This window comes from Talpa occidentalis, unplaced genomic scaffold (assembly GCF_014898055.3).
Source record: "Talpa occidentalis isolate TD23 unplaced genomic scaffold, MPIMG_talOcc4v2.1 talOcc4.17, whole genome shotgun sequence".
NCBI classification, from domain to species: domain Eukaryota; kingdom Metazoa; phylum Chordata; class Mammalia; order Eulipotyphla; family Talpidae; genus Talpa; species Talpa occidentalis.
This window is the reverse complement of record NW_023601754.1, coordinates 57,667,623-57,694,408: the sequence shown is the minus strand read 5'-3', so window position 1 is coordinate 57,694,408 and position 26,786 is coordinate 57,667,623. Positions and strand designations below refer to the sequence as shown.

At 56.6% G+C, this 26,786-nt stretch overlaps 1 protein-coding gene across 4 annotated transcripts; it reads left to right on the top strand.

Moving 5' to 3' along the window:
* Nucleotides 1-22,351, top strand: INCENP (inner centromere protein). 4 transcript variants are annotated; one of them, XM_054697558.1, is made up of 19 exons: nt 1-144; nt 2,812-2,966; nt 3,320-3,433; nt 4,242-5,020; nt 7,891-7,942; nt 8,117-8,183; nt 8,264-8,381; nt 9,530-9,581; nt 9,973-10,090; nt 10,161-10,295; nt 10,660-10,671; nt 13,737-13,846; nt 13,918-14,038; nt 14,365-14,487; nt 15,335-15,546; nt 16,857-16,935; nt 17,136-17,243; nt 18,492-18,642; nt 19,525-22,351. In XM_054697558.1, the coding sequence occupies exons 2-19, from the start codon at nt 2,827-2,829 to the stop codon at nt 19,737-19,739; spliced, it is 2,706 nt and encodes a 901-aa protein (XP_054553533.1). In that variant the 5' UTR covers nt 1-144; nt 2,812-2,826; the 3' UTR covers nt 19,740-22,351. The 4 variants fall into 4 exon arrangements, with proteins under 4 accessions (XP_054553533.1, XP_037373595.1, XP_037373593.1 ...); XM_037517698.2 differs by having other exon boundaries at nt 1-148; XM_037517696.2 differs by lacking the exon at nt 1-144 and adding an exon at nt 179-435.
* The last annotated feature ends 4,435 nt before the right edge of the window (nt 22,352-26,786 follow it).

The following is a 26,786-nucleotide window of genomic DNA, read 5'->3' as shown; positions in this document are numbered from 1 at the left end:
GGTTTCGCCCGCGCTGCACCGCCCCATTGCTTCCCCGACCCGTGAGCCCTGGAGGCCGGGAGCTAAGGGTCTGGGAGGGTGAGGTTCTCGGCTAGGGAGGCCGCGGGACTCGGATCGGAGCAGCACTTGGGAGACGTCGTGCAGGCGAGTGAGTGCGCGCGGGCGTCCGGCGGGGTGGGTGGTGGTTAGCAATCTGTTACCTCCGCCAGCTTCGACCGGGGGTGTGCGTCACCTTCCCCCCGCATCGCTTGCGGCCTGGGATGGCCTTGGGCCCTGAGATGACCCGCACCTTCCACCTGGGTCACCAGGATGCGAGAGGATAACCCGGTCGCCTCTCCCTTGCGGTGCCTGGACCCTTCGGGTACCTGGAAAGCTCTGTTGACCTGGATGCACACGAAGCGCCCGTCGCCGGGGCGTTGGACAGAGTTATGCCAGGTGGCAGTTCTGTACCCCTCCCTCAACACCTCCCCCACCAGCTGGGCAACCTTTTAAACGGGCCATTTCCAGAGACCAGTGCTGCCCCTTATGTCACTCAGCAAACAGTTTGCTGCCCCCGGGGTCAATTCCAGCCAGTCACCTGTGCCCTTCTCTTGGGGTGCCCAGAGCTAAAACTTGGGTCCACCCCTTCGGGGATTGTAGTCGGAGAGGCTGTGTAGCTTGTGGTTTAAAAGCACAGTTTAAATCCAGGCTCCGCCCCTACCTTGCCGGTGACTGACTTGTCATTTCCTTAGTTTCTTCATCTGCGCAAGGGTCTTTGGAGTCGTGGTGAGAAGTGAATGAAGCAAGGTGCTGCTCCTCCTGAGCCTGGAGTGGGGCTCAGTTAAATGGCAGCAGCTGTGTATGACAGCCCTTCACGAGGTGCCCAAGTTCTTGTACCCTCCTAGGACGGGGGTTGCATAAGAGGGTGTTGGGCTTCTAGTCTGGTGTGCAGTGGGGGAGAAGAAGTGGGAGAAGATGAATTTCCTTCTGCTTTGGAGGGATGTAGGGCGCTGTGGTTTGTGCCCAGGTTGAAGGTGAGGTGTCTGCTGCTCTTCCCAGGAGACTGATTGTGGGAGTGCTGGTTCCTTCTTTCTTGGGGTCCTCTCTGTTCTAACTTATAGGGACCCTCTTTAAGTAGCTAAGCTGAAGTCTGCTGACAACACTTTGCCATGGAAGAAGCCAAACACTTTTTTGCACTTTGCAAAAGAATCTCTCACCCACTTCGCCTTTTTGAACAAATGAAAAAGCAAGCTCTTGCTTTCTGTAGCTTCTCTGTGAACCTTTGTTTTGGTTTTGGCTTCCATAAACAGTTTACTGGTGTCCTGCACTTGGCCAAACTCTGGTGAGAAAGGCTGGGGCAGTCAGAGGGATGGCTGCTGAGAGGCTGTGCCCGAGACTGGCTGGCTGCAGGGTTGTGTGTGTAAGCCTCCATGCATGCTCTAGGAGCAAGGGCTTTGTATGGGTATGTCATGCCCTGACCTGTGGGGAATGAGTTCATTCGGTGTTCTGTGTGTGTTGTGTGGTGGAGGAGGGGGGAGGCAGCTGGAGAGGAGGGGTGAAGGGAGTACTTGTGGGATGTTTGTTTCTAGGTGTAGAGTTGATAAGTTCATTCATTCAACCAGTATTCCTTTCTTGCCAGGCACCGTGCCTGGCTCTGAGCTGTCCGCTCTGAGCAAGGCCAGGGCTTGCCCTCGGGGAGCAGATGTTTAGCGGGCAGAGATTGGCATGAGCAAACAGATGCCCCATCACCCAGGTGCGACACAGAATTGAAATGGATGGGTAGGATGGTGACTGGTGGTCAGGTCTCCCTGCAGAGCTGAGGTCCAAGTGGTGAGGAGTGAGTTGTTCTGGAGACAGAGTGTTCCAGAGGGCAGAGCTTGTCTGAAGAGCAATGACTAGTGTGTCCTGGAAGTTCGGCCCCAGGACAGCTGTAACCTGACCACTATTAAAGGTGTCAAGTGGTCACTGACTTAGCCTCTCCTTCCAGGTTCTTGGTTTTGAATATATAGATCCAGGTGGCGCGTCACTGGCCTGGCGTGAGACTGTAGTCTGTCCTGGCTTGTGACCATGGCCATTCATTTGTTCTTTCATTCATTCACCCGGTCGGGGTATTTCCTGAGCCCTTGCTATGCCTGTAATGGAATTCTTCCTTGCCTGGCACTTTGGTGACGATTTTATAACCAAGTCTTTAGGAGGATACCTGAGCTGCTAGTTTTTTAGGAAATTAAGAGAAAACTGGTTTTGTATTTTTCCTTCTTGATATTCATTTCTAGAGAAGTTCCCTAAAAAAACTATACATTGCTTTCAAGGGAGAGGGTTGGGGGAGCCCCTTGGAGAGGAGCATGTCTCTGGACCCCGACTTTCATGCCGGCTGCCTTGGCGTGTAGAACTGCTTCCACTCACTGGCTTCTAGAAGAGGCAGGTGAATCTGGTGTTCTTTGGCCTGACACTTGGGGTCAGCTTATGTCTTCGCTCAGGGTGACTATGTCTAAGTTTGTTCGTCTGCAGGTAGGAAGAGAGGGGCCCACGGGAAAGTAGACCTGCACCTGGGCAGGGAGGTGGGGGCCTGTGGAAGCCGCCATCTCCCTGATCCACGACAGCAGTTGGCTGTGCCCTGGCACCTTGACCCCAGCAAAGGCTGTTTGTTAGGAGGACTTTTGTTACCAGAATTGACATTTAGAATTCTGCTTCTTTGGGAATAGTCATGAGCAGAGAGGACCCTGATTCAGGCTCTGGGTGTTTTGTGGTGATTGAGAATAGGTGCTGTAGCTTGGCAGGTGCGAGGTTCCAGCCCCCAGCCCTGAGCTCTTGTGCCTCTTGTCCCCGCTTTAGCCAGAGAGAGCCACCATGGGGACGACAGCCCCAGGGCCCATCCACCTGCTGGAGCTGTGTGACCAGAAGGTCATGGAGTTCATCTGCAACGTGGACAATAAGGACTTGGTGTGGCTGGAGGAAATAAAGGAGGAGGCCGAGCGCATGTTCATCAGGTGAGAGCAGGGGGTTCTGGGGACTGCCTGGCCACCATGGCCTTGGGGACATAGCTGCCCCACTTCCCCATCTGACAGGTAAAACAGGCTATCAGGAGTTCCTCCTGATGCTGGGGGTCCCACCTAGAATCATGGACAGGAGGACTGGACTTTGGGGGCTGGCCTAGCCGCCTCACTCCTCTGCCACGACTTCAGGGCCCTGGCAGGTGACTTGCATGTGGCCCTGGAGAGCCCACCTAAAGCCTGTCACTCCTGCTGGCTCTGGCCAGGAGGTAGCCAGGGGCCAGACTGGTGCAGGAGGGAGCCAGCTGTCCCCAGGCCACAGCAGACATCACCCTTCTTGTCCCAAACAGAGAATTTAGCAATGAACCTGAGCTGATGCCCAAAACACCTTCTCAGAAGAACCGACGGAAGAAGAGACGGATTTCTTATGTTCAGGATGAAAACAGAGACCCCATCCGGAAAAGGTGGGAGGGGCTGGGGTCTGCACCAGCTGAGGGACGGTGAGCTGGGTAGGAGTGGGGGTATCTGCAGAGGTTTGGTGCCCATCGCTGATGCTAATTAGGAGCCAGCCTGCAGGCCTGCCGTGTGGCAGTGAGGTGTGACCTGGACCTGTGGAGTCCAGCGCTCATGCGTAGGGGGTGAGAGGTGTTTAACCTGGACCTTGCTGGGTGGAATGTCCAGACGTGGGAGAAGAAAGAGTCCAGCCTCCTGCGTGGGTGGGGTGACCAGAGGTGAGGCAAACCCCCGTGCTTGTGGCTACGGACATAACCGTGGGCTGCCGAGCACTGAGGGGAAGGGGCTGGGTCTTGGGGTCAGGTTGTTCTGGGTGTACACCCCAACTTGGCCCCAGGTAGGTCCTTGGGTTAATTTTCCACCTCCGAGCCTCAATTTCCTCTTCTCCGAAGTGAGGGTAATGGTACCTGCCTCTTAGGGACCGTCTTGTGGGTTAAGTAACAGCGCATTCGAGCCTCCAGTGGGGTGCTTGGTCCAGTGTACCCTCAGGTAGAGGATGGCTTTGTGAATTTAACCTTCCCAGCAGCTCAGTGAGGCAACCGGCCTCATCCCTAATAAATAGGGAGGCTGAGGCTCGGGGAGGGCTGAGTCTCGGGGCTCACCTTGGCAGAGCCTGGACTAGAACTCAGGTCTTCTGCCTCTAAGGCCTGTGTTTCATACTTATCCAAGTTGCTGGTTCCTGGGGAGCCCTGGCTCAGTTTTGAGACACCCCCTTGCCCTGCTGGGTTGTCTCAACTTTTGCCCTGCTATCTCTGGCAGGTTGTCCCACAGAAAGACACGGAGCGGCCGGCTGAGCTCCCGGCGCCTCCGCAGCAAGGACAAGCTGGAGAAGCTGGCCCCAGTGGCAGGGGAGGATGGCCCCGTCTTGCGGCGCGTGACCCGTGCTGCGGCTGCCGCTGCGGCCGCCACCGTGGCCTTGACAGCACCTTTGCCTGCCTCTGAGTCTCCCATGGCACTGACAAATAAGTCTGGGGTGAGCCTCGCGCGGGGCCAGCTGGTACCCGTAGTGGAGATAGGCACCAGTGAGCAACAGAGCGCCAAGCAGCACCTCAGCCAGCTCAGGTCTTCCTCGGCTGTACCCCCAGCCCTGGCCCCAGCCTCCCCCATCACCTTGACTTCGGACGAGGAATCAACTCCCAAGAAGCCAGAGGCAGGGAGACTGGAGTCTGTCATCCTCAGCTCCCTGATGACTACACCCCAGGACCCCAAGGGGCGAGGGGCTGGAGCAGGGCGGTCCGCCTCCAAGCTCAGGATCGCGCAGGCCTCCCCGGGCCTGCAGGACATGCCTGCCTCTCCGGCCTCCTCGTGGCAGGAGCGGGTGCTGGCTCCCATCCTGCCGGATAACTTCTCCACGCCCGTGGGTGCCCGCCTGGACCGGAGGTCGGTGCGGCGCAGCCTGATCTCTCCGTCCTCCCCGGGGCCCCAGCCTTCTCTGGCCCAGAAGTACTCGCTGGTGACCAAACAGACCGCCGTCCGCAGGTCCAGCAGGATTGCCAAGAAGGCCACCGAAGAGCCGGCCGCTTCCGCCCGCATCATCTGTGAGTCGGGGGCCCGGCGCCTTGGGCTGTCCTGGGTCCCTGCTCAGCTCGGGGACCCAGCAGAGCTGTCACTTTCTGTGTTGATGTGCACTTGTGTCGCAGAGTGGTCACACGCCCGAGCCTTCCGCTCACCCGGCTGCTGGGGACCACCGTGCGCGGTGCAGCCCGGCGCCCACCACCACTCACAGGTGGTCTCTGGCGTGGCTAGGGCTCTGGGGCTAGTGGGCCCAGTGGCTATTGTGGCTGATGGGACCGAGCCCTGGAATCTCGCTGAGTTTTGCTTTGCTGAGATGTCGGTCGCCTCACATAGTGGTGCAGATTGGGCAGCACAGATCCAGGTCAATCTGACTTAACAAAAGTAGAAACTGAGGTCAAGCAGTTGCTCAGCTGTTTCCTAGCCAATGGCCTCGGGGCCACCTTGCCAGGGGTCTGAGCCCCTGTTCTGTCAGCTGGGGTCACGACAACATTCCCTCGGAGGGTTTTAGGAGGTTTTCTTGGTTACTCTGGTAGGGTGTTGAGAACGGCTTGCCGCATGGGACGTTAGTCAGCTGTGTTTACCAACAGATCCCTTCTCGGGCCTCATCCCTGTCAGGGTGGAAGGCAGCAGGAAAGGAGGGAGATGTGAAACGTGACACCTAAGCCCTGGAGTCCCACAGTCTGGGTGACCGTGGGATACCCACCGTACAACCTAGACCCCTGTCCCAGAGTGTAGTTGTGGCCAGGCTGACCCTGAACGTGGCGCTGCAGGGGTGTGGGTCAGCGAGGGGAGAGGCCTCCTGGAGGAATTCCTGGCGCCCAGGCTCTGGGAGGCAACTGGGCGGGCAGCTCTGAGATGGGTCTTAGTTTGGGTTCCCCCAGAAGGCGCCCTTGATGTCAGGCTTTGAGTGTAGCTTCTTAGCGTTAGGGAGAAGGAAAGGTCTGCCGTAGGGGAGGCAGGAAGTGAGGCCGGGAGAGGAAGGGGGCCTGGTGCCTCCCAAACCCTCTGAAAGCCACAGGGCTCAGGGCTGGGTGGGGGTATGAACTGCGGAGAGCCACTGGTGCTGGGTGCAGCAGTGGGCGGGCAGGGATTTCTGGAGGCGCCTCCCTGGGGTTTCCCAGCCACCTCCATTGGGGTATAGCTCTTCCATTCCTCTGCCAGGCCTGCTCCGTGCCCCATCGGGCCCCTCCTTAACATCCTCCCCCTCAGGTCGCCTTGGTTTTGCAGTCAGATGTCAAGGGTTTGCTACTGGCTTGACTTTGGCCTTTAGTTTGCTTTCTCTCTAGTCCACGTGCAAGCACGGTGGATTCTTAAGTGCTCGTGGGCCCCAAAGCCCCATCGTGCGCCCTGGTGGTCTGTCCTGTGCTTGGTCATTTAACTGTCCATGATTTTGTAGGCTCCTGCTGCGGGCATCTGAAGTAATGCCCGTCTCAGATGGCCACACCCTTCATTGTGGGTCCCTGCCGAGGAGCACACTGATTTCCTATCTCAGAACAGCAGGGGGTGCCGGGAAGCTGGGACACCCACATGGTGGAGACTTGTTTTCCAGAATTGTTTCGGGCTATCTTTTTGGGGTGGGGGACCTCAATTTCTTATATGGGCAGCCAGTATCGTCCAGCTGATTTGCTGGACCGGACACTCACTTGTTCATTCTTAATAAAATACCTGCCACGCGCCCGGCTTGGGTCACTGGAGCTTGTCAGCCGTTCTTTCCATTCAGGCTCGTGTCCGGGACAAAAGGCGGCTGTGCAGCTGGGGACCCGGACGGGGCGCTCTCAGGGATGGGTGGCAGCAGGAGTTCTGCGTGCCTGCTGCTCCCCCCACGGTGTTAGTGCGCAGTGAACCCCGTGTGGTGCCATCACTGGCCCTCATTTCCCTGCCAGGGACATCCCGTGACCTTAGGCGTTTCTGTCCAGTGAAGGTGCCTTGTTGAGTTCTCGGGCCTGCTCAGCTCTCCCTCTGCTCTGGGCCTTCAGGAGGAATCTCAGCATGCTTAGCACCTTGTGGGGCCCCCAGAGGGCACTTTCACTTTGAGAACCACTGACCTAGACATCCTTCTCTCTCCACCCAAGCCCCACTTTGTGACTTTTTTTTTCATAGTAAGATACATTTATTTATGCATACAAGAATTGGGGTACAGGCCAGAGGTGCAGGGGGGGTGAAAGAATTCACCAGAGACAGAGTGGGGAACAGAACAGGCTAGCTGACAGAGACACTGCTGAGGGGAGCAGGGGGGAGACAGGAGAGGTCTGCTGCGCCATGTGGGTCACCTCCCTGGCCCAGGATCGAACTCGTGCTGCAGTAGTTGCGGATAGCTTCATAGTGCTGATTCTGAGCCCCTTGCACCACCAGGGAGACCCTAAACCTTCATGACCTTCTTATCCCACTCGTCCCAGCCTCCTGACCAGCCCAGCTTCCCCTTAGCGCTGTGAAGTCCCCTGCTCAGTTCTGGCCCACATCACATGTCCTTTACGGGGCTGTGTGCTTTGTCCTCTCCGGGGACCCAGGGCCTGGCCCAGGCCTGGTGTGCAGATGGCGCTCAGTATTTGTTGAGCGAGCGGGCAGTGTGGTGTTGACACCATGCTGTCAGACTTGTCCTTCTTCCCACGATGCCTCAGTCTGGCAAAGGAGCCACGTGTGCCCTGTGATGGGCACAGGCCAGCTCCTAGATGGCAGGAGACATAAAGCCAACAGCTCCACTGGGGACTTCAGAGTGAGGGAATGCTCGGGGCACCAGAACCCCTGTGTCCAGGCAGGGGTGTCTGAGTGGTGGGGAGGGTCTGACTATAGACAGGGAGCCTCCAGGCCCCCCACAGACCTGCTTCCCTGGACCTCATGAGGTGGCACCTGGCTGGCTTCTGATGGCATCTCTGTTTCCTTTGTTTTTCCTCAGGTCACAGTTACCTGGAGAGGCTCCTAAATGTTGAAGTACCCCAAAAAGTTGGGTGAGTTCAGTTCCTAGGCATGGGGACCTTCACAGGGTACTCTGGAGGTGAACCCGGGGGCTCCTGCCTGGGGCTCAGGCCAGCCCATCTGATATGGGCCCCCCTGTGTCTCTCCCCTCTCTGGGGGTCTTGGGCTGGCTGGGTGGCCCCACAGTGCCTCTGCTCTGCTTTCAGCCCTAAGCAGAAGGAGCCGGGCGAGGAGACTGAGCCTGTGGAGCCCGTGGAGGCAGCTGAGCCAGAGGTGAGGCGGGCAGGGAGGAGGGGAAGGTTCTGGGCTCAGCTCCCAGGGGCAGGCTTCCAAAGCTGTGCTGCTTTCTCCAGACCCCCAAGAACGACGGGAGCACCTCATGGCCTCGCAGTGCCACCAAGGTCGCCATCAGCACCCCTGGCTCGCAGCCTGCGGTTGGTGGCCAGGCCATGCCCTCAGAAGGGCAGCCAGGTAAGTCTCCCTGACCTGCCATGTGCATACGCCTGAAGCTGTGGTCGCCTGGTGGTCTGGGCCTGGCATCTCTAGGGGTGAGGAAGCCCCATGTTCTGGGCTGACAGGCCAAGAAAATATGGGGCCCAGGGGTGCTCAGATTGCCTCAGAGTCCACAGGCTTCCTCTCCCGCCTTTTGATGGAACTGCTACCAGGTGCCATGTGAATGGCCGTGGTGCTGGGGGCAGGATGAAAGGGGAAGGACTGGGATCGGGCACCAACCAAAGGTGGCAGATCGGGCCTTGGGCCCCACTCCCAGAGCATCAGGAGCAACTACGCGCTGGGGTCTGAAGACCAGCCTGCTGCCTGGTGCTGTCTCACTTTTCACCATGTGGTCCCTGTCTAAAGAGGGCAGGAGAGCTGTGGGCTTTGGCACCCCGGCACCCCCGTGGGGTAACTCACAACTCCCTGGTAGGAGGAGCACTGTAGCTGTGAGATCTGGAACAAGCTTCCCAGCTTTAGGATGGGATCGGGGATATCAGCCACCCTGATCTGTTGCCCCAGGGACCTGTAGGGTCCTTTGGAGTGAAGAGTTGGGAGGTGCACGCTTCTCCAGCAGTGCATCCGGCCCCACACCCCACCCGCTGACCCTGCCTAGAGGCCTCCCTCCTCCTATCCCAGCAGCCCCAGCTGAAAGGGCTGGGAGGACGGAACTTCAACGCTAGTCGGGGGCCCGTGAGAGCTTGTAGTTTCTGTCTGCTCCCCCGGCCCCAGCGGCAGAGGTGGTGGAACATGGTTGGGGCCCCCTCGATGGGGTTGCCCTGCCATTCTTGTCTCAGGCCAGGCATTGGGATGACGGGTCTACGGGCTGGGCTCTGGATGTCCACACCCTTGTCAAGGCCATTAGGAAGGCCCACCGGGGTGGGAGCCTCTCCTGGGGCTGCTGCTGGGACTTCCTTCCTCTGGGCCCTCTCCATGCTGTGGGCTGACAGGCCAAGAAAATATGGGGCCCAGGGGTGCTCAGATCACCTCAGAGTCCACAGGCTTCCTCTCCCGCCTTTTGATGGAACTGCTACCAGGTGCCATGTGAGTGGCCTTGGTGCTGGGGGCAGGATGAAAGGGGAAGGACTGGGCCTCACTGGGCCTCACTGAAATTGCTCTCTTCACAGAGGCCAAGACTGATCGGGCAGCCGGCCCCAAGGAGCCACCCCAGAGTGTCAGGTGTGCATCTGGGAAAGGGCCTGGAGGCATGAACCTCATCTCCTGGGTGTGCAGGCGGGGACCCATGGCCTCTTGGCAGGGACTAGGGCGCTGACTTAACGAAGAAGGTGGCTTGATGCTGTGGATGAGCCTGGCCTGGGAGTGGGTGACCAGATCTTGGACCCACCCTTCTGCATGTGACCCCCTGGCTGTGTGACCTTGGTCTTGTCACTTCCTCCTCTGGGCAGCCGAGGGTCATCAGGGAGACCCCACCTCTGCAGTGCCCTCCGGCCGGGAGTCCTGTGGGCCAGACCCAGTTTCCTTCACTGGGCGACCTTTTCTGTAGCTTGGCTGGGGCTGTGGGGAGGGCCCTGGGTCAGCTTGGTGACACAGCTGCCCCCCGCCCCGGCAGGAGGAAGCGCAGCTACAAGCAGGCCATGAGTGAGCTGGATGAGGAACAGCTGCTGGACGATGAGGAGCTGCAGCCCCCCAGGAGCAAGACCCCGTCCCCGCCCTGCACGGCCAGCAAGGTGGGGAACCTCCTGCCCTCGGTGCCTTGCCCCGCCTGCCCTCCAGGTCTGACCCCGGTCCTGTCTGCAGGTGGTGCGGCCCCTCCGGACCTTCCTGCACACCGTGCAGAGGAACCAGATGCTCATGACCCCGACCTCGACCTCCCGCAGCAGCACCGTCAAGAGCTTCATCAAACGCAACACGCCCCTGCGCACTGACCCCAAGGTGAGGTCCTGCCAGCCAAGCATGGTGGGAGCAGGCTGGGTGGCAGAAGGTTCCAGTCTGTCCCCTAGGCTACTAGGAGCCTTGGGGGTCGGGCCCAGGCACTTGTGACCTGGTGCTGGCCCCAGCCTGCTCAAGCTTCAGTGGCCATGGGCTGCTCACATTTGGGGACTGACCTGACCTCCTGGCCAGCTTGGTGCCACCCTGGGCGGGTACGAGGAGGTGGCAGTGGTGGTGGTGGTGTCGGCCAGAGGGCACAGGTCCCCAGCAGACTCACTGGCACAGCCAGGAGCCTGGCCTGCTTTCCAGGCCCCCTCCCCGCATGGCATTAACTCTTGACTCTCTCCTTGTCTCCTCTCCTCCACAGAGCAGCTTCGTTGTAAGTAAAGCCTTTTCCTGTCCTTGTAACTTAGCTCCACCTAGCGCTTCCCGCTGTAGCTCTGCCCCCGGCATACTGACATCACCTGTAGCAGCACTAACACCCCAAGCGGGGCGCCGGGGTGGTGGGCGTGAGCCGGAGGCTGGCCTCCTCCCTCTGCAGAGCCTGTCCTCTGCCGTGACTGCTCCCAGGAGGATGCGTCTCGGAGCCTCTCTGAGGCAGGTGGACACAAAGGGGGGGTGACCTGCGGCACTTCACCGGGCCACAGCTTGAAGTGTTCCCCGGCACTGCCCTGCCCTGCGCTCCCCTCGGGCTGGGCCTGAGAAGAGAACAGACAAGTCCCATCTGATCCCCAGACCACACAGATACTGGGTCACAGACCTAAGCAACTGCCTTAAGGCAGCAGTTCCAAGTGAGGGAGGGGGTCCACACCTGACCCCTGGTTGAAGGCCAGGGGTGCTGGAACTGCTAGGGGAGCTTCTCAAGAGAAGGTGCAAGAACTGTTCTCTTCTCAGATAGCCCAGAGCTGAGCTGGGCCACTGGCCATGAGCAGGACCCACCAAGAACTGGGGCCTGCTCACACAGGCCTGGCTCCCGCCTCCCAGGGAGATGCAGGACCTCCCACCGGGAGTGCTTCCTCTGGCCCACGGCCTGAGGGCCTGAGCAACACCGCAGGGCTTGGCAGATCAAGGGCTTCCCAGCAGCTGGACAGGTGGGCTCTGAGCTCGCCTCTTCTGAGGAGGGTTGGGAGGCTGGTCCCCTCGGGGTAGAGGAGGCGATGGTGTGCCTTCAGCCAGCCAGCGGGCTGTGTGGCCTGACACTGTGGCACAGGCCCGGGCCCACAGAAGAGAACAAGGCTCAGCTTCACCCTTCCTGCAAGGACTTCCCAGACCCCCAGAATGAAAGAGCTGCACCTGCACTTTCCTGCTGTGGTTGCCCAGGGCCCTGCACAGGCTGGTGGGGTGGGGCCGGAACAGTACTCAGTGAGGCCAGAGGCCTGGGTGGTGGGCCCAGGGGCCTTGGCCTGGTTTCCTGACCGTGGGGCCTAAGTTTCCTCAGCTACAGAATTGGAACAGGTTGCTGGTCAGGTGGACTCGAGAGTGACTGCCAAGCCCAGGACTTGGTCAGGATGGCTCCCTGGGAGCCTCTGGAGGCAGAAGGGGCTGGCACACTTGGTTTTCCCCCACCCTCTGCCTTGAACTTGAGGGCCATCTTTGGGGAGTAGGGACAACCCAGCCCACCTTGGAGGGTGGGGGCAGAGAGCAGATGCGGATTCTACGATGTGTACAGCTCTCGTGTTCCTCCCCAACATTCGCGCGCCGGGGTGAGTGCCCAGAGCTGTGCAGGGCATGTGGGCACGCAGGCTCTGGGAGGAGACTTGTTTTGCTGAGCCCTGTTGAAAGTAGAGTCTGCTCAGCCCTTGAGGGTGGTGGGAGTGCCGGGAGCCATTAGACCTCTGCTTCCAGGGTGCTTTTCTCAGGGAGAGCAGATGGGAGGGGCTGGGGGGGCAGGGAGCTGGAGGTCCATTTCCACCTTTGTGCCTTCAGATTTTTTTCAGCTCTGTGCTCTTCCTCCCGGAGTGACAGGCCGTTCCGCGGACTCTGCCAGTGCTTCCTCGGTGTCCTTTCCCGGTGTGCTCAGGCGGGGGGTGCTTTTAAAGTTCACCTTCCCGTTTCCTGGCTTTTGTCTTCTCCATTCTGCTTTTGGGCCCATCCAGAGTTTTTAATTTTTTATTGTACTTTTTTCCATTTGGTTCTTTAGATCTTCTCCTTGCCGAGATTCCGTTTTCTGTTGTCGTGAGCGTGTTTGAGGTTACTTGCGGAAGCATTTTTAGAGCAGGTGCTTGAAAGTCTGGCGCTGAGTCTCGGCGTTGCTGCCTGTGGCTGCCCTTCCCCGTGGGAGTAGAGATTTTCTCGGTCCCTTAGATGTTCAGTCACGGCGGGGTGTATCGTATCTTGAATATGCTGTCTGGAGACTCTGGGTCTTGTTTAAATCATGGGGAGAAAGTTACCTGCCACCGGCCCCTCTCTCCACCAGGTGACCAGAAACTGCGGTCAAGGGCAGAGGCCAAGGGACATGGCCAATAGCTAGTGCAGGGAGAGGGGGTGCTCTGGGTGCTGAGTCCGGAGATGGCAGTCCGATGGGAGCCAGGTTGGATGTCGGGTGGGGGACCCTAGACTCGTCTCCAGCCTCCATCCTCTTCCTCTGCCCACTCAGGGGTAAAGCATCCGTGTTGTCTTCGGCCAGGGAGGGCTTGGCACCTCCTGGCTAGCCCCCTGGCTGCCTACTGCTATGGCTATACCCCTGGCACTTTCTGGGCCAGAGGCAGAGGGGTATCCCATCATGGGTCTGTTGAGCAACCAGCTAGTACTTTTAAAAAAGTTTTTTTGGTATTTCTTGTGTGGTCACATCACAGGATGTTTGGGAGTAAAGGAAGTCCAGCCCGCGTCTGTCTCGCCAGCAGGTGGCGACCTCGGCCAGCGTTTGGCAATGCCTGCTTTTGTGTTTTTTGACGATTATGAAAAAAATAGTTGATACACACGAAAGAGAGAGAGAGAGAGAGAGAGAGGGAGAGAGAGAGAGAGTGTGGAGGCACATAGTATAAAGGTTACAAAGCACAATAGTAGTGAGTTCACACCTGCGTGCCCACACCTTAAATGGAGCCTTCACCATGACCTCACGGCTGCCCCTCTGCCCCTCCCCGAGTCATTCTTTTCAAGTGCCCTTTCCCATAGTTATGATCAGAGCCTCCATCCAGTTCTGAACTTGGTTTGGAACGACTGACTTGACAGGGCTTGGTGAGGACACTTGTGACTCGGGCCTTTGGGTCCTCGGCAGGAAAGACTGCGCGTCGTAGGGCTCGGCTGGGTGGGGATGAGCTGTGGGGGGTGCCTGTGCCCTCAGTTGCAATCCCATGCTGGCACCTGTCTGGCTGCGGGGGGTGCCTGTGCCCTCAGTTGCAATCCCATGCTGGCACCTGTCTGGCTGCGGGCTGCAGGGGCCGCAGGGCAACCCTGGGAAGGCTTGTCCTCACCCCGGCCCTCCTCCCCATACCCCACCCCCAGGAAAAGGAGCGGCAGCGCCTGGAAAACCTGCGGCGGAAGGAGGAGGCCGAGCAGCTCCGCCGGCAGAAGGTGGAGGAGGACAAGCGGCGGCGGCTGGAGGAGGTGAAGCTGTAAGTGGCTGGTCCTTGGCCCCTGGCCCCCCACCTTGGCCGGGCTCCCCGTGACTGCCCTGTGCCCACAGGAAGCGTGAGGAACGCCTCCGGAAGGTGCTGCAGGCCCGGGAACGGGTAGAGCAGATCAAGGAGGAGAAAAAGAAGCAGATCGAGCAGAAGTTCGCTCAGATTGACGAGAAGACCGAGAAGGTATGAGCTTGGGCTGGGGGACGGCCAAGCTATGGCTGTGCTGGACCTGGTGGGGCTCTGGCAGTGCTAACTGGGCGGCCTGAGGGTTAGGACTAGACCCTCAGGAATTACGGGTTAAGACACCCTGTAGCCTCTTGTTCGTCCCACAGGCCCTGGGGTCTGTTCTGAGCCAGGCTGAGGGTTGAAGGTGTCTGCGCTGAACTGCACAGCAGCCCTGTGTGAGTGGGTGGGCTGAGGCCCCCCAGGGCAGGACAGGCTTCTGGTGTCCCCATCCTGTGGGGCCATTGAGGAGGGCTGCTCCACGGCACCTTGGGTGGGCTCTGCAGGCCAAGGAGGAGCGGCTGGCTGAGGAGAAGGCCAAGAAAAAGGCCGCGGCCAAGAAGATGGAGGAGGTGGAGGCGCGCAGGAGGCAGGAGGAGGAGGCGCGGAGGCTCCGGTGGCTGCAGCAGGTGCGGGGGGTGGGGGGGCAGAGGGACCCGGGCGTCAGGGAGGAGGTGGGCAGGACAGGCACTGCCTCGATGCCCCACTTGTTGGCTCCGTCCTGGAGAACCTTGTGGCTTCAACCCAGAAAGAGGTCCAGGCAATGCCTTGGAGTCTGGGAAGGTGACAGTGACCTGCCTCCTGTTTTGGCAGTTTCTGGGTTAAGTGCAAGGACCATGGAGCCAGACTCTCTGTCAGCTCTGCGGTGTGACGCTGGACATGTCACTTGACCTCTCTGCTTCGGTTCCTTCAGATAGCACCAGTGCCTATTTAAAAATAGGCTTGTGGGATGACGTTTTTTGCCTGGAAAAGGAGGGGCCTGACCACTTCCTGGGAACTGTCAGCCTTACAGCTGCAGGGAACACAAACTGGCTGTTAGGGGCTAGAACACTAACGAACATTTACTGAGTATTTCCTACGTGTCAGGCACTGTTCTCAGTGTGAGGTGTATAACCTCTGCAGCCTCGTGAAGCGTAGGAATTACTGCTGTGCCCATCCCAGCTTACTGATGAGGAGACTGAGGCCTGGGGCTTGAGCAAGGTGCCCAGTGCCATGCGGCTCATGGGTCTGGCCCCGGTCCGTACCGCTAACAAGGAGACCTGCTGCCCCGGCAGCTGTTATAAGAGGCCCTTTTAGGCGGATCATGGTGATTCTCACCAAGCTTTGTGTGGGTGTCCCTGGCTGAGCCCTGGTGGGCACTGATGTGGTGTCCCCTGAGAGGAGCAGGCCCTCCCCTTCCAGGCCCCTCGCCCGGACCTGTCTCACCTCTCTGGCCCACGAGTAGCCGAGGGCACTGACCTTGTGCTCTGCTCGCAGGAGGAGGAGCGGCGGCACCAAGAGCTGCTGCAAAAGAAGAAGGAGGAGGAGCAGGAGCGCCTGCGGAAGGCGGCTGAGGCCAGGAGGCTGGCAGAGCAGCGTGAGCAAGAGAGGCTGCTGGCCGAGCAGCAGGAGCAGGAGCGGAAGAGGGAGCAAGAGCGGAAGAGGGAACAGGAGCGGAAGAGGGAACAGGAGCGGCTCCAGGCTGAGAGGTGAGGGGGCCAGGCGGGTGGGCGCGCAGAAGCAACAGGGGTGACACCCTGCTGCCGCCCATCCCACCCTCGTGTGTGTGTGCACGCCCAGGAGAGACAGAAGTAGCTTTGATGTGGCCCCACCTCCCTTGGGGGTTTGCACACGGTTGACTCCTTCTTGGCTCCAGACCCAGAGACCCACAGCAGGCAGCCCCCTGAGCAGGGGCCTTGCTGCCCAGACTCCAGGCGGCACAGGCCGATCGCTCGGGAGTTTGCTCTGGTTCTTCCTCTGGTTGTGTATGCTCGCCCCCTCTGGCAGTCTGTTCCTCAGCTGACATAGCTGGGACGCAGGGGTCATGGGACAAACCAGTACTTCTAACATGGGTGCTCGGGAGCACACCTGCAGCCTCTGGGGGTGCTGAGGTGCCAGGTTGCCCCCAGCATTGCTGCCTGCCCCTCTGGGAAGCGAGGCAGGTGAGCCCTGAGGCCTTGCCGCTCTCAGGGGCAGTGGGCTCTGCGGCACCTCCTGGGAAGCACCAGGTTGCACTTCATGTCCCAGCCCACAGGGTGAATGGCTGCCCACCCAGTGGGAGAAGTGGGGAGTCCCAGGCAGGTCACTGGCCAGCTTTGCGACCTCCCCGTGCTTATGATTGGCACACACGTCCCGGGCCCTGTGGTGGTCAGAGAGGTGACAGCGAGGCTGGTTGGCAACCGATGTGGGTTTAGAACTGATGGTGCCAGGCAGTGCCGGGACTTGGAGCATGAGGGTGGCAATGTGTGGTGGCCGTGGCAGGTGCCCAGCTACACACTTGCTTCCTTGAAGCCCTGAGTCTCATTTGAAGTCCCCTGGGGTGTAGGAATCAGCAGCTCTACTTCTTAGAGGAAGAATCAGGTTCAGAGAAGTTGAGCAACATGTTTAATGTCACAAGCTAGTGAATGGTGTTGGCTCCAAACCCATAAACGTACCTTTTCCCCTTCACACCAGGCCGGAGCGGGGTGCCCGCCCTGTGGTTGGGATGACTGCAGGCCACCCAGATTGTCTCCCTGTGTTCTTGTGGTGACTTTGGAGGGCAGGTGTAATGAACCCCACTGTACAGCCAATAGGACTGAGGCTTGGAGGCCCAAGTTGTGTGGGAGAAATTGGGGGACCACAGTTGGTGGGCTCTCCTGCTGAGCACTGCCTGCAGCCTCTGGGCACGTTCTCCTGCCCTAGACCTTCGGGGCGCAGGCACAGCCAGGCTCCTAGCTTCGTGCCCGTCCTGCCAATACACATTGTATGGGGTGGGAGCGGGGCTCGGCTTCCAGGCTGACAGGCTCTTACTGGTCCCCAGGGAGCTGCAGGAGCGGGAGCGGGCCATGAGGCTCCAGAAGGAGCGGCTGCAGCGGGAACTGGAGGAGAAGAAGAAAAAGGTAAATGGGCGCTGGGTGTGCGGCGCTCCCACAAGTCGTGGGAGCCTGGGCTGGGGAGGCCTGACCTGGTGGCTTCTGATGTAGAAGCTGCCTCATGTGGGGTTAACCTGGGCGAGGGGAGCATGTGTGCAAGACACACATACACACACACACATACATACCCCCCTGGTTCTCTGTCACCCGACCCGTGTCTGTCTCAGGAAGAGCAGCAGCGTCTGGCCGAGCAGCGGCTCCAGGAGGAGCAGGAGCGGAAAGCCAAGGAGGCAGTGGCAGCCAGCAAGGGCCTGAACGTGACCGTGGAGGTGCAGGTGAGGCCGGGGCACCCGCAGCCCTGATGACTCTTCCTGGTCATTGGGGCCCGCACTGTATGATATAGGGCCCGTGAGAAAGAGGGCGGGGCGGCTGGCCAGTTCTTTAATTCTTTTTGCTTTTTTATGTGTATATATTTTTTCTTACTCTAAAAGTAAAATTTGCTATAGAAAGAAAAAGTAGTTATAAAAGGTTATAAAGTAATAGAAAGATATTCTCAGAGGAAAACTCTAGTCTAGAGTACATTTTTCTGTATTATATATGAGCACTTTACACACACACACAGAGCTTTATACACGCACACACAGCTTTAAATGGGCAGAGGCTAAACTGTCCTGGTCTATCCCAGCAGCTACCAACCATGCAGCCTGGGCGCTGTTACTTCCCACAGTCCTGGAAGCCAGGAAGCCAAAGGTTAAGGCCGCAGGTTCAGCAGCCGCTGTGCACCCTCTACTGGGCTCATGGCCAAGTCCTCACACACGGAGGGGAGAGAGGGCTCTCCTAGGGTCTCTCCAAGGGCACAGATCTCATTCATGAGGGCCCCCCTCATGCCCTACTCCCCTCCCAAAGACCCCCGCCTCCTAATACCACTGGGGTTAGGGTTTTTTTTTTTAAGATTTATTTATTTTTATACAAGAACGGAGGTACAGACCAGAGGCGCAGGAGGAGACAGACCAAGATACACTGCTGAGGGGAGCAGTGGGCGAGACAAGAGAGGTCTGCCGTGCCGTGTGGGTATCTCCCTGGCAGGCCAGGAATTGAACCGGCGCTACAGAGGCAGCGGACAGCTTCACAGTGCTGCACTCAACCCGCTGCGCCACCAGGGAGGCCCTGGGGTTAGGATTTAACAGGGACGTTGGGCTACTGGGGAGAACAAACATTTAGCCCATACCTGTTAGTCATGCCAGAATTTCTTTAACCAGGTCCTAGTGATGAACATTTCAGCAACTTCCAGATTAACACTGTCACAGGCACAGTGTGGAATGAAGAAGGGTTACTACTACCACGTACTTGAGGCCTTGGAAAGCCTGGGGGTGGCTTGATGCTCTTCTAACGGGTGGTGGGAGCGCCCTAGACACACAGACACACTGGCTTGGAAGTGATTGCGCACGCTGGAAACCCCAACCATGTGTGGTGTGATGTTTTAAGCGAGAAGGTGATCCCGAACCTTTTGCTTTTTCCTGTGAAAGGAGGGAGGTGGCCAAGGAGAGGTGCGGGGGTGCTGATGGCTGTGTTATCTTCTCCAGTCTCCAGCCTGCACCTCATATCAGATGACTCCACAAGGACACAGGGCACCCCCAAAGATCAACCCAGATAACTATGGGATGGATCTGAATAGTGACGACTCCACTGATGATGAGGCCCAACCCCGGAAGCCCATCCCTACCTGGGCCAGAGGTAAGCAGGGCCTGGAGCTCTGCAGGACACTTGAGTCCTCACTTGTGGTTTCTGGAGGCAGCGCCGTGGTGGGTATGGGAGGGCTGTGGGCTTGACCACTTGACACATGATTGTGCTACCTCAGGCCGGGGTGCAAGGCCTGCCAGGTGTGTACAGTGTGCTCAGTGGGGAGTGAGGGCGAGTGCAGGGAACCCCATGGAGGTTGGTACTTTGCAGGAGATAGCTCCCTTTTGTGAACTTCACCTCATTTGAACCCTGTGAGAATCAGAATCTGACTTCGTCTCCTTAACTCCCAGTGCCAAGTGGGAGGGGGCAGCAGGCGAGGCCAGGCTGGCCCCAGAGCCCCACAGCTGGAGCTGACGCTTGCCAGTTTTCTCAGACTCTCAGTTTTCTCAGTTGTGAAATGGGGGGTATAAATGGGACCAGCTGAGAAGGTTCTGGAGGGTGGAACGAGTTAGAGAACAGAAGGTCTGGTGCTGGGTGTGTGGTGCTGACAAGATAGGAGCTGACTGAGGCAGTGAGGCTGGAACACGCACCTCAGTACCAGAGCTGTCCTGGCTTTCATGCCTACTGTGCCTGTCACTGGCTGTCTTTGAGGGGACAGAAGATCTGTTCCCAGGGGGTTCTTGTGGGAATAATGGACCCCACTGGCTCCTGTGTGCTTTTGAGGAAACTATCCAGGCCGAGCTGCCAGAGCCTGGCTGTGTTGTGTGCAAGAGTGTGGACCCTCTCAGGAGAAGGAGGCTCAGCTGAGAAAGGCTGACAATGGCAGGGCCTGCTTGGGTGGGGGCTGGTGAGGCCTCCGTGGGTGGGTGGTTGGGTGGTGGGGGATAGGGCGGCCCATGGAAAGCCCCAGGCAGTAACCACGCCTGTCCCCTGCAGGTACCCAGCTCAGCCAGGCTATCCTCCACCAGTACTACCACCCCCCAAACCTTCTGGAGCTCTTTGGAACAATCCTCCCACTGGACTTGGAGGACATCTTCAAGAAGAGCAAGCCCCGCTACCATAAACGCACCAGCTCCGCTGTGTGGAACTCACCCCCATTGCAGGGTCCCAGGGTCCCCGGCAGCCTGGCCTACAGCCTGAAGAAGTACTGAGGCGGCCCGGGCCTTCTCGGCTTCCCCAGCTCCTGTCTGTCTGTCTGTTCACCTCTTTTGGTCGGTGCCCTCTTGCCCAGCGTTTTGTCGCAGAGGGCTTGGTCCTATGTATATAAATGTTCTCTGTGCCGTGGGTGGAAAGTGGCCCGGATCTGTTTGGAGGCTGTGCTTCAGGCCCAGCCTCGCCCAGCCCAAGAGCAGCCCTCTGTAAATAGATTGTTATAATTTAGCTGAATTTTAGCCGCTAGTGTTTGAGCTAGATTAATAAAGTCTATTCCTTCAAGCCTGTGGCAGGTATTGTGGAGAGGAAGCCTGAGCAACAGGCCCTGGCCCGGCCCTGCAGAGTGCTGGGGCTACCAGATGGGCGGGAGGACCAAGGCACTGTTCTGGGTGTGATTGAAAGTGTCCTGGGCCGCACCCCCAGAGATGCTGGTCCAGCCTGTCAGAGCAGCCGTCACAGTTGACCTTCCCAGCACTCATCACCTTTAGCCCCAGAGGAGTTGTCAGCCTCCCTGTTCCCTTCACCTGGGTACTTCTGATGGGGTCAGTGTCCGGCACTCATTGGGACATCTTCAGGACAGGAATCACACTTCGAAGCAAGAGTTTTAGTTAAAACGTCACTAGTCATGTGTTGTCATGTGGTGTGTACATGCAGCTTGAGCTGTGTGTGGTGCCTCCCCCACCACCCCGACTCCAGATCCCTGTTCTCCATGCAGAAGGCTAGTGGGAACTAAATGAGTTAAGAAAGCTTTGTCCATTTTTAAAAAGCTATGATTTGCAATGGCAAATGACATCTTTTATATGAGCATAAAAGATCTGAAAGGTTTGCTTTTCCCCCTTGATATCAGAATGCAATACCTTTTGAAATACCTCATATAAGGCTTAACTTTGGGTCTTTGGAATGTACCTATGGGTCTGGAAATTGGACACAATTGTTTGGTTGAATGATCTGTTCTCAAGGCTGAGAGACTGGCTATACGAACTAATTAAAGAGATCAGCTTCTGGATTGTGGAACTTCTGGGGAAGTTCCAAAGGCAGAAGTGTAGGGCAGCTAAAATATCCCTACATATGTCATTTTTGGCAAAAGCAACCTCCCACCCAACCTTCAGATGCCCTCCCATAAAATCAACCTTTTGCCAAGTCTGTCATCCATTTTGAGTTGATTTTTGTGTATGGTGTGAGATAGTGGTCTACCATTATTTTGCATGTGACTGTCCAGTTTTCCCATTTTTTTTTAAGACACTTTCCTTGTTCCAGTGCATATTCTTGGCTCCCTTGTCACATTAGTTGTCCATATATGTGGGCTTTCGACTTGATTCCTTTGGTCTGTGTGTCTGTTTTTGTTCCAATACTGTGCAATTTTAATTTTTAGAGCTTTGTAGTATAGCTTGAAGTCTGGGTGTGGAATGCCCCATTCTCCCCATTTTTAGTCAGGAGTGCTTTGGCTATTTTGGGGTTTTTGTAATTCCATATGGATTTCAGGAATATGTGTTCCATTTCTTTGGAGAATTGCTATTAAGATTTTTATTGGAATTACATTGAATCTATATATTGCTCTGAGTAGAATGGCCATTTTGGTAGAGATTTTTTTAATATGTCCAATTGTTTCAAGACAATTTGTTGAAAAAATTATCCTTCCCACACCGAATTGCCTTTCCGCCTTTGTAAAAGCTAAGTGACCATATCGATGTATCTTTATTTGTGCACTCTATTTAGTCCTGTGGCTCTATCTTTATGCCAATAGCATGTCCTGAGTGCTGTAACTTTGTGCTAAGTCTTGATGTAGTCTAAATGTGCTCATATTTTTAGAGTTGCTTTGGCTGTTGTAGTCATTTGCAGTTCAATATGAAAATTTAACAGTAAAAAAGCCCAGGAGAAGTCTAACAAGTACAGGCACCGCTCTGTCTGTGTGGGAGAGGCCCAGCGTAACTAACACGTGGCTTCAGATACCATCTTAAGCAGAGGTTTAAAAAATGGGCCAGAAAGGGAATCTATGCTGGGTCCCCACCCAGACTTACCTACCTAATCTCATTACCTCTCAGCCTCTCCTGAAGTGTCACCCTAAACTAGTCAATCTGGAGTTCCCTGTTAGCCCCCTTCATCCCACCCCACTCCAGCCTGCCCCAGCCTTCCCTAATGGAAAACAGGACAAAATCTTAGTGTTTTTGTATTTGGCACAGATTACTTGGCATGCGACACTAAAAGTATGAGCTCTAAAAGAAAAAGTTACTCAAAATTTAATTCATTTTGCTCTTTTTAAAGTTACCTACTCAGGACCTCCCTGGTAGTCAAGGGGTTAAAGTCTCAGCGTCATTGAGCTGTCCCCAGGCACAGCAGACCTCTCCTGTCTCGCCTGCTGCGCCCCTCCGCAGTGTGTTTCTGTATTTCGGTTCTGCTCCCCACTCTGTCTCTGGTGAATCCTCTCACCCCCCGCACCTCTGGCCTGTACCCCAGTTCTTGTATGCATAAATCAATAAAAATAAATTTTAAGTTACCTACTCAGTAAAGTCAGGAGGAAAAAAAATGTCAGATGGTTTCATGTATGTGGAATATAGAGAAACCAAAGTGTCAGGAAAAACAAAAAAGACAAAACTTGCAAGCTGACCACGGATCGTAGGCCTAGGGCTGGGGAGGGGGGAGAGGGGTACAATGGGAGGGGAGAGCTGTCGGGCTGTGGGGATGGGTCACGGGTACCCTGGGGGTGGGAGAGCTACGGGGACCACACCAGAGGGGAGAAATCAAATTCTACTCAATTAACAAAGATAGAAGAATTAATTTAAAAAGTTACTTATTCAGCATCTCATTCCCCACCATGGGATGGTGCAAGTGGCTTATCTGCCATATTCCCGGAAATAGAAGCGGGGATGATCTTCCTGCCTGTGAAGATGAATGAAACAGGTGCAGGCTCTTCCATAGGACTCGTCCGTGAAGCCAACCCCCCGCTGGAGCTCACCCCCTGCCTCCCTGACCCTGGCTAAGTACCTGGCCTCTGAGGCTTTCCCTGCCTCCCTCAGGTAGACTAAAGCAGAGGCGCCTTCTCATGTAGATGCGAGCCCATGAGCCGGGGGCACCCCTGAGCTCAGTCAGCTGAGCCGCAGGGAACGCTGGGAAAACTGCACTTGGGCAAGAGCCATGGGGTCCCTGTCCCCTCCTGGCTTCCATGACGGAAATTCGGAAGGCTCGAGAAAGAAGAGCAGGCAGGAGAAGGGAAACTGGCCCTCACCAGCTTCCCCCAGGTTTGCAAACTACCCAGGTGTCAGGTTGCCCCCTTTCTGAGTCTCTTGGTGCTTAAGGTGCCCTTTGGCAGCTACCAAGCTGGAGGACAGCTCCCAGAAGGATGGAAGCTGAGTCCCTAAGACCCCAGACACCTGCTTCAGAATACACCCTTGGAGGTCTCCCACCAGCAGAGTAGGAAAGAACGTACAAATCCCTGCTCCCGCCCAATAACTACGAACTGTCCCTGCGTGCTGGAAGGAGGAAGTGACTCAAAACAGCGCTTTTAAAATAGTCAATTTCATTTGTCTTGTGTAAGGGCAGGATGGCCCTGTGCAGGTTTCCTAGGATTGCAGCAGACCAGACCAGGTAAAGGAGGAGTCCTGGAGCCCTCAGTGGGTTTCAGGCTTTTATTGGGATTTACCAGGTACACAGCAGACAGGGGTGCTGGGGGGCCGGGAGGCTGGCAGGCTCCCACCCCCCAGCAAGTCTTCACTCTTTCTGGGCTCTCCAGCATTCTCTCGTGGCCATTTCTTCTCTGCTCCTTTTGCTCTCATTCTCTATGCTTCTCTGATCTCATGGCTCTGCTTCTGCTGGTAGTTCTGTTCTGCTGGTGTCCCCGTGACGCAACCCTTATAAGCCCAGTTTCAGCCCAGGTGTACCCACTTACGCATGTCCACACCCCACTCCAGGTGCCCGCCATCAGGCATGCGTTCGGGGCTGCAGGGATCCATCATCCATCCTAATGTCGGGAGGGCAGAAAAGCCTGATGCTTTTTACCTTACCCTACACCTTGATTACATTAAGCCTGAAAAAATGGATATAAAGGTTGCATTTTCATTCAGATTCAATTGCCTGAATCCTTGAAGCTTTGATCTGATTTGCCCCCACAAATAAGGTGGTGGGGGAGAGAGGGATCCTAAGCTCGGCCGTGATGGTAGCTTGTTCTGGTCACTGTTTTATCAGCGGGCCCCTCAGAGCTAGAAACCGGGCTCAGAGCCGGCAGCCTGCCTCTGAAGTTGCTCACACCTGTCTGTCTTACTGAGCTAACGCTTTGCTTCGCAGCAATTGCTTGGTAAGGGGGCGTTCCTACGCGTTCCAGTAGGGGGCGCTACAGCACAGGTTTTGGCTTCCTCTCCCTGTGGCGCCGGGGCTGTGCCTGAGCTTTCCTGAACTTTCCACTCTCCTGCACCCCTGTCAGCGGATCCTGCCTGGTCTTCAGGACGGTAGGCGCTGCCACCGTGCTGGGAGAGGGTGGGTGCTGACTGGCGTGAGCGCAGCCTCTGCTAAGCCGCGATGGTAGCTTGCTCAGGTCACTTTGTGGGGTTTTTTGCTTTGTTTTTTAAAGATTTATTTATTTATTTATGCATACAAGAGCTGGGGTACAGGCCAGAGATGCGAGGGGCGTGGGAGTGTGAGAGGATTCACCAGAGACAGAGTGGGGAGCAGACAAGCAGATCGACTGAAACACACTGCTGAGGGGAGCAGCAGGGGAGGCAGGAGAGGTCTGCCGTGTGCATTGCTCCCTGGCTGCCTGGGGATCGAACTCGTGCTGCAGAGGCTGCAGATTGCTTCATAGTGCGGTGGTTAACCCCTTGCGCCATCAGGGAGGCCCTCTGGTCACATTCTTATCACAGATCCTCTCAGGGCTGGAAACCCCACTAGGGTTTCAAGGCCCCCAAGTTGTACGAGTGGTGTGGGTTCCACTGTGGGGGCGGCAGTGGAGGCTTTGGGGTCCTGCAGGCCGGGCTGCCCTCCTTGCTGCAGTCCTGGGTCTGTGTCTCTTGCCCGGGTGCGACTGCTATGAGGAGCCCTGGGGCCAGGCCACAGGCCCAGTGCTGCCTTGCCTTCCTGAGGCAGTTGTTCAGGTTTATGGGCCCACCACCCTGTTCCCCTGCTTCTATCACCGCTACGAGTCACAATACAGCTGCCTCAGACTCTAGACACCTGGCGCTCTCAGGTATCCAGGTGTGAGGAGCAGGGGCACCTTTGTTGAGTTCTGCTGTCTCGGTGGTTGCAGATTCAAGGGGAGCACAAAGAGAAGTCCCATGTCGCCAGGATGCCCCTGTCACCCTGGGCATAGCGTATTCTTATCTACCCACCAGGTGAAGGATATTTGGGCTGATTCCACTCTGGGGCGATTATGAATATGAACATTCATGTAGAATTTGGGGGTGGACAGATGTTTTCATTTCTCTCGGGGCAGTCTCTTAAGTGGGATTTCTGGGTCCTGTGGTCACCCTTTAACCTTCTGAGGATTGTTTTCTAAAGTGGTTGCACCACTTCCCATTCCCATCTGCAGTGTGGGGGTGCCACTTCTCCATACCAGCCTTTGATATTTTCTGTCATTTTGTTTACAGCCACTCTGAGTGGAATCTCTGCATTTCCCTTGGTTAATAATGATGTGGAACATTTTTTCATGTAGGGTTTTTTGCCACTTATAAGCCATCTTTGGAGAAATGTCTGTTCAGATCCTTTGTCATTTTCCAGCTGGGTTATGGATTTGTGAGTTATTTATGTTATAGCAATGTCCTGAACATATCTGCTCTTCCCAGGCATCTTTATTTTGGTCTTCGTTAGCTGGAGTGAATTTCTCTTGTGATCAAGTGTCCTGACTGGCATTTCAGTATGACTGGCATTTCAGTATGAGGTGTGCAGGTCACTCTGCGTCCCCTGGAGGGGTGTGCAGATTATTCCAGACCGTCAGCAAACACCAGCCCCTGTCTGTGGGCAATAATACGGGTCTGTCTCCAGGACACTAAGGATGGAAATTCTGGACTCTGTTCCTGGTGTAAACATACTGCTGCCCTTGGCATCATGGATTCAGTCTGTGGGGCCAGAGGGGCCGTTTCAGAAGGGAGCCTGTGTTTTTGGCTAAATCCAAAGCTGGTGGTGGTGCTGGGGTCCCCTGCACTGTTGAGGGGGCTGTCTGAGCCCCAGGCCTGTCAGCTACTTCCAAGCAAGTTTCTTTCAAATAAAATGTTCATTTGCAAAACTTTGTAGATTTCAGGGATACATCTTCACCTCCATGTGTGTATATGCCTCACCCCCATCCCCAGTGCTAGTTCCCGCCCTCCCTCAGGTTGCCACCCTCTGCCTTCCCTCCCCACACCCCCCAACTCCTGCTCTGGTGACCACTCTACTTTCTTGGAGTCTGAGTTATTTTTGTTGTGATTTGTTAGATCGTTTGCCTGAGCACGTTTCATCCTTCTCCTTTTGACTGGAGGGAAATGGAGTCTAAACAGTCACATCATTCTCACCAGAGAAATAACTCAGGGGCCTGAGGTATGTGGAGGATACCTGAGTGCCCCCCACTGCCCATCCCTCCCACACAGTGGGACCACAAACCTGGGGTTGATGAGGCTGGGGGACGGAGGGGTGACGTCAGGACGAGACCTCTTCACTGAAATGCTGCTGGCCTGGGAAAGGCAGGAGCAAAGAGTAGGGCTTGACTGGGGCTCAGCCCAAGTTCCCCGAGGCAGACGGGCTTCGGAGGGTGCTGGGAACACTGGCCAACCTTGCCCACCATGCACGGAACCCAATCTATAAGGGATGCATCCTGGGGCTCAGGTCTAAAGTGATGGTGGGGTGGAGGCTGATGGCCCAGTCCTGCCTTGGGAGAGAGTTTGCCCTTGGGGGGAGTCGCTCGGGACTCCTCTGGGCCAGGGTAGCTGGGATGGCAGAGGTAGGGAAAATGAAGATGGATGGGCAGGAAGCAATGGATCGGGAGATGGATCTTTCTGGAGAAGTGGCCTGTGGCTAGCCAGGGCTGTCTGCCCAAGGACTTCTTCAGAAAGGTACACCCCTTATACTTTGCTTTTGCAACTTTGGTG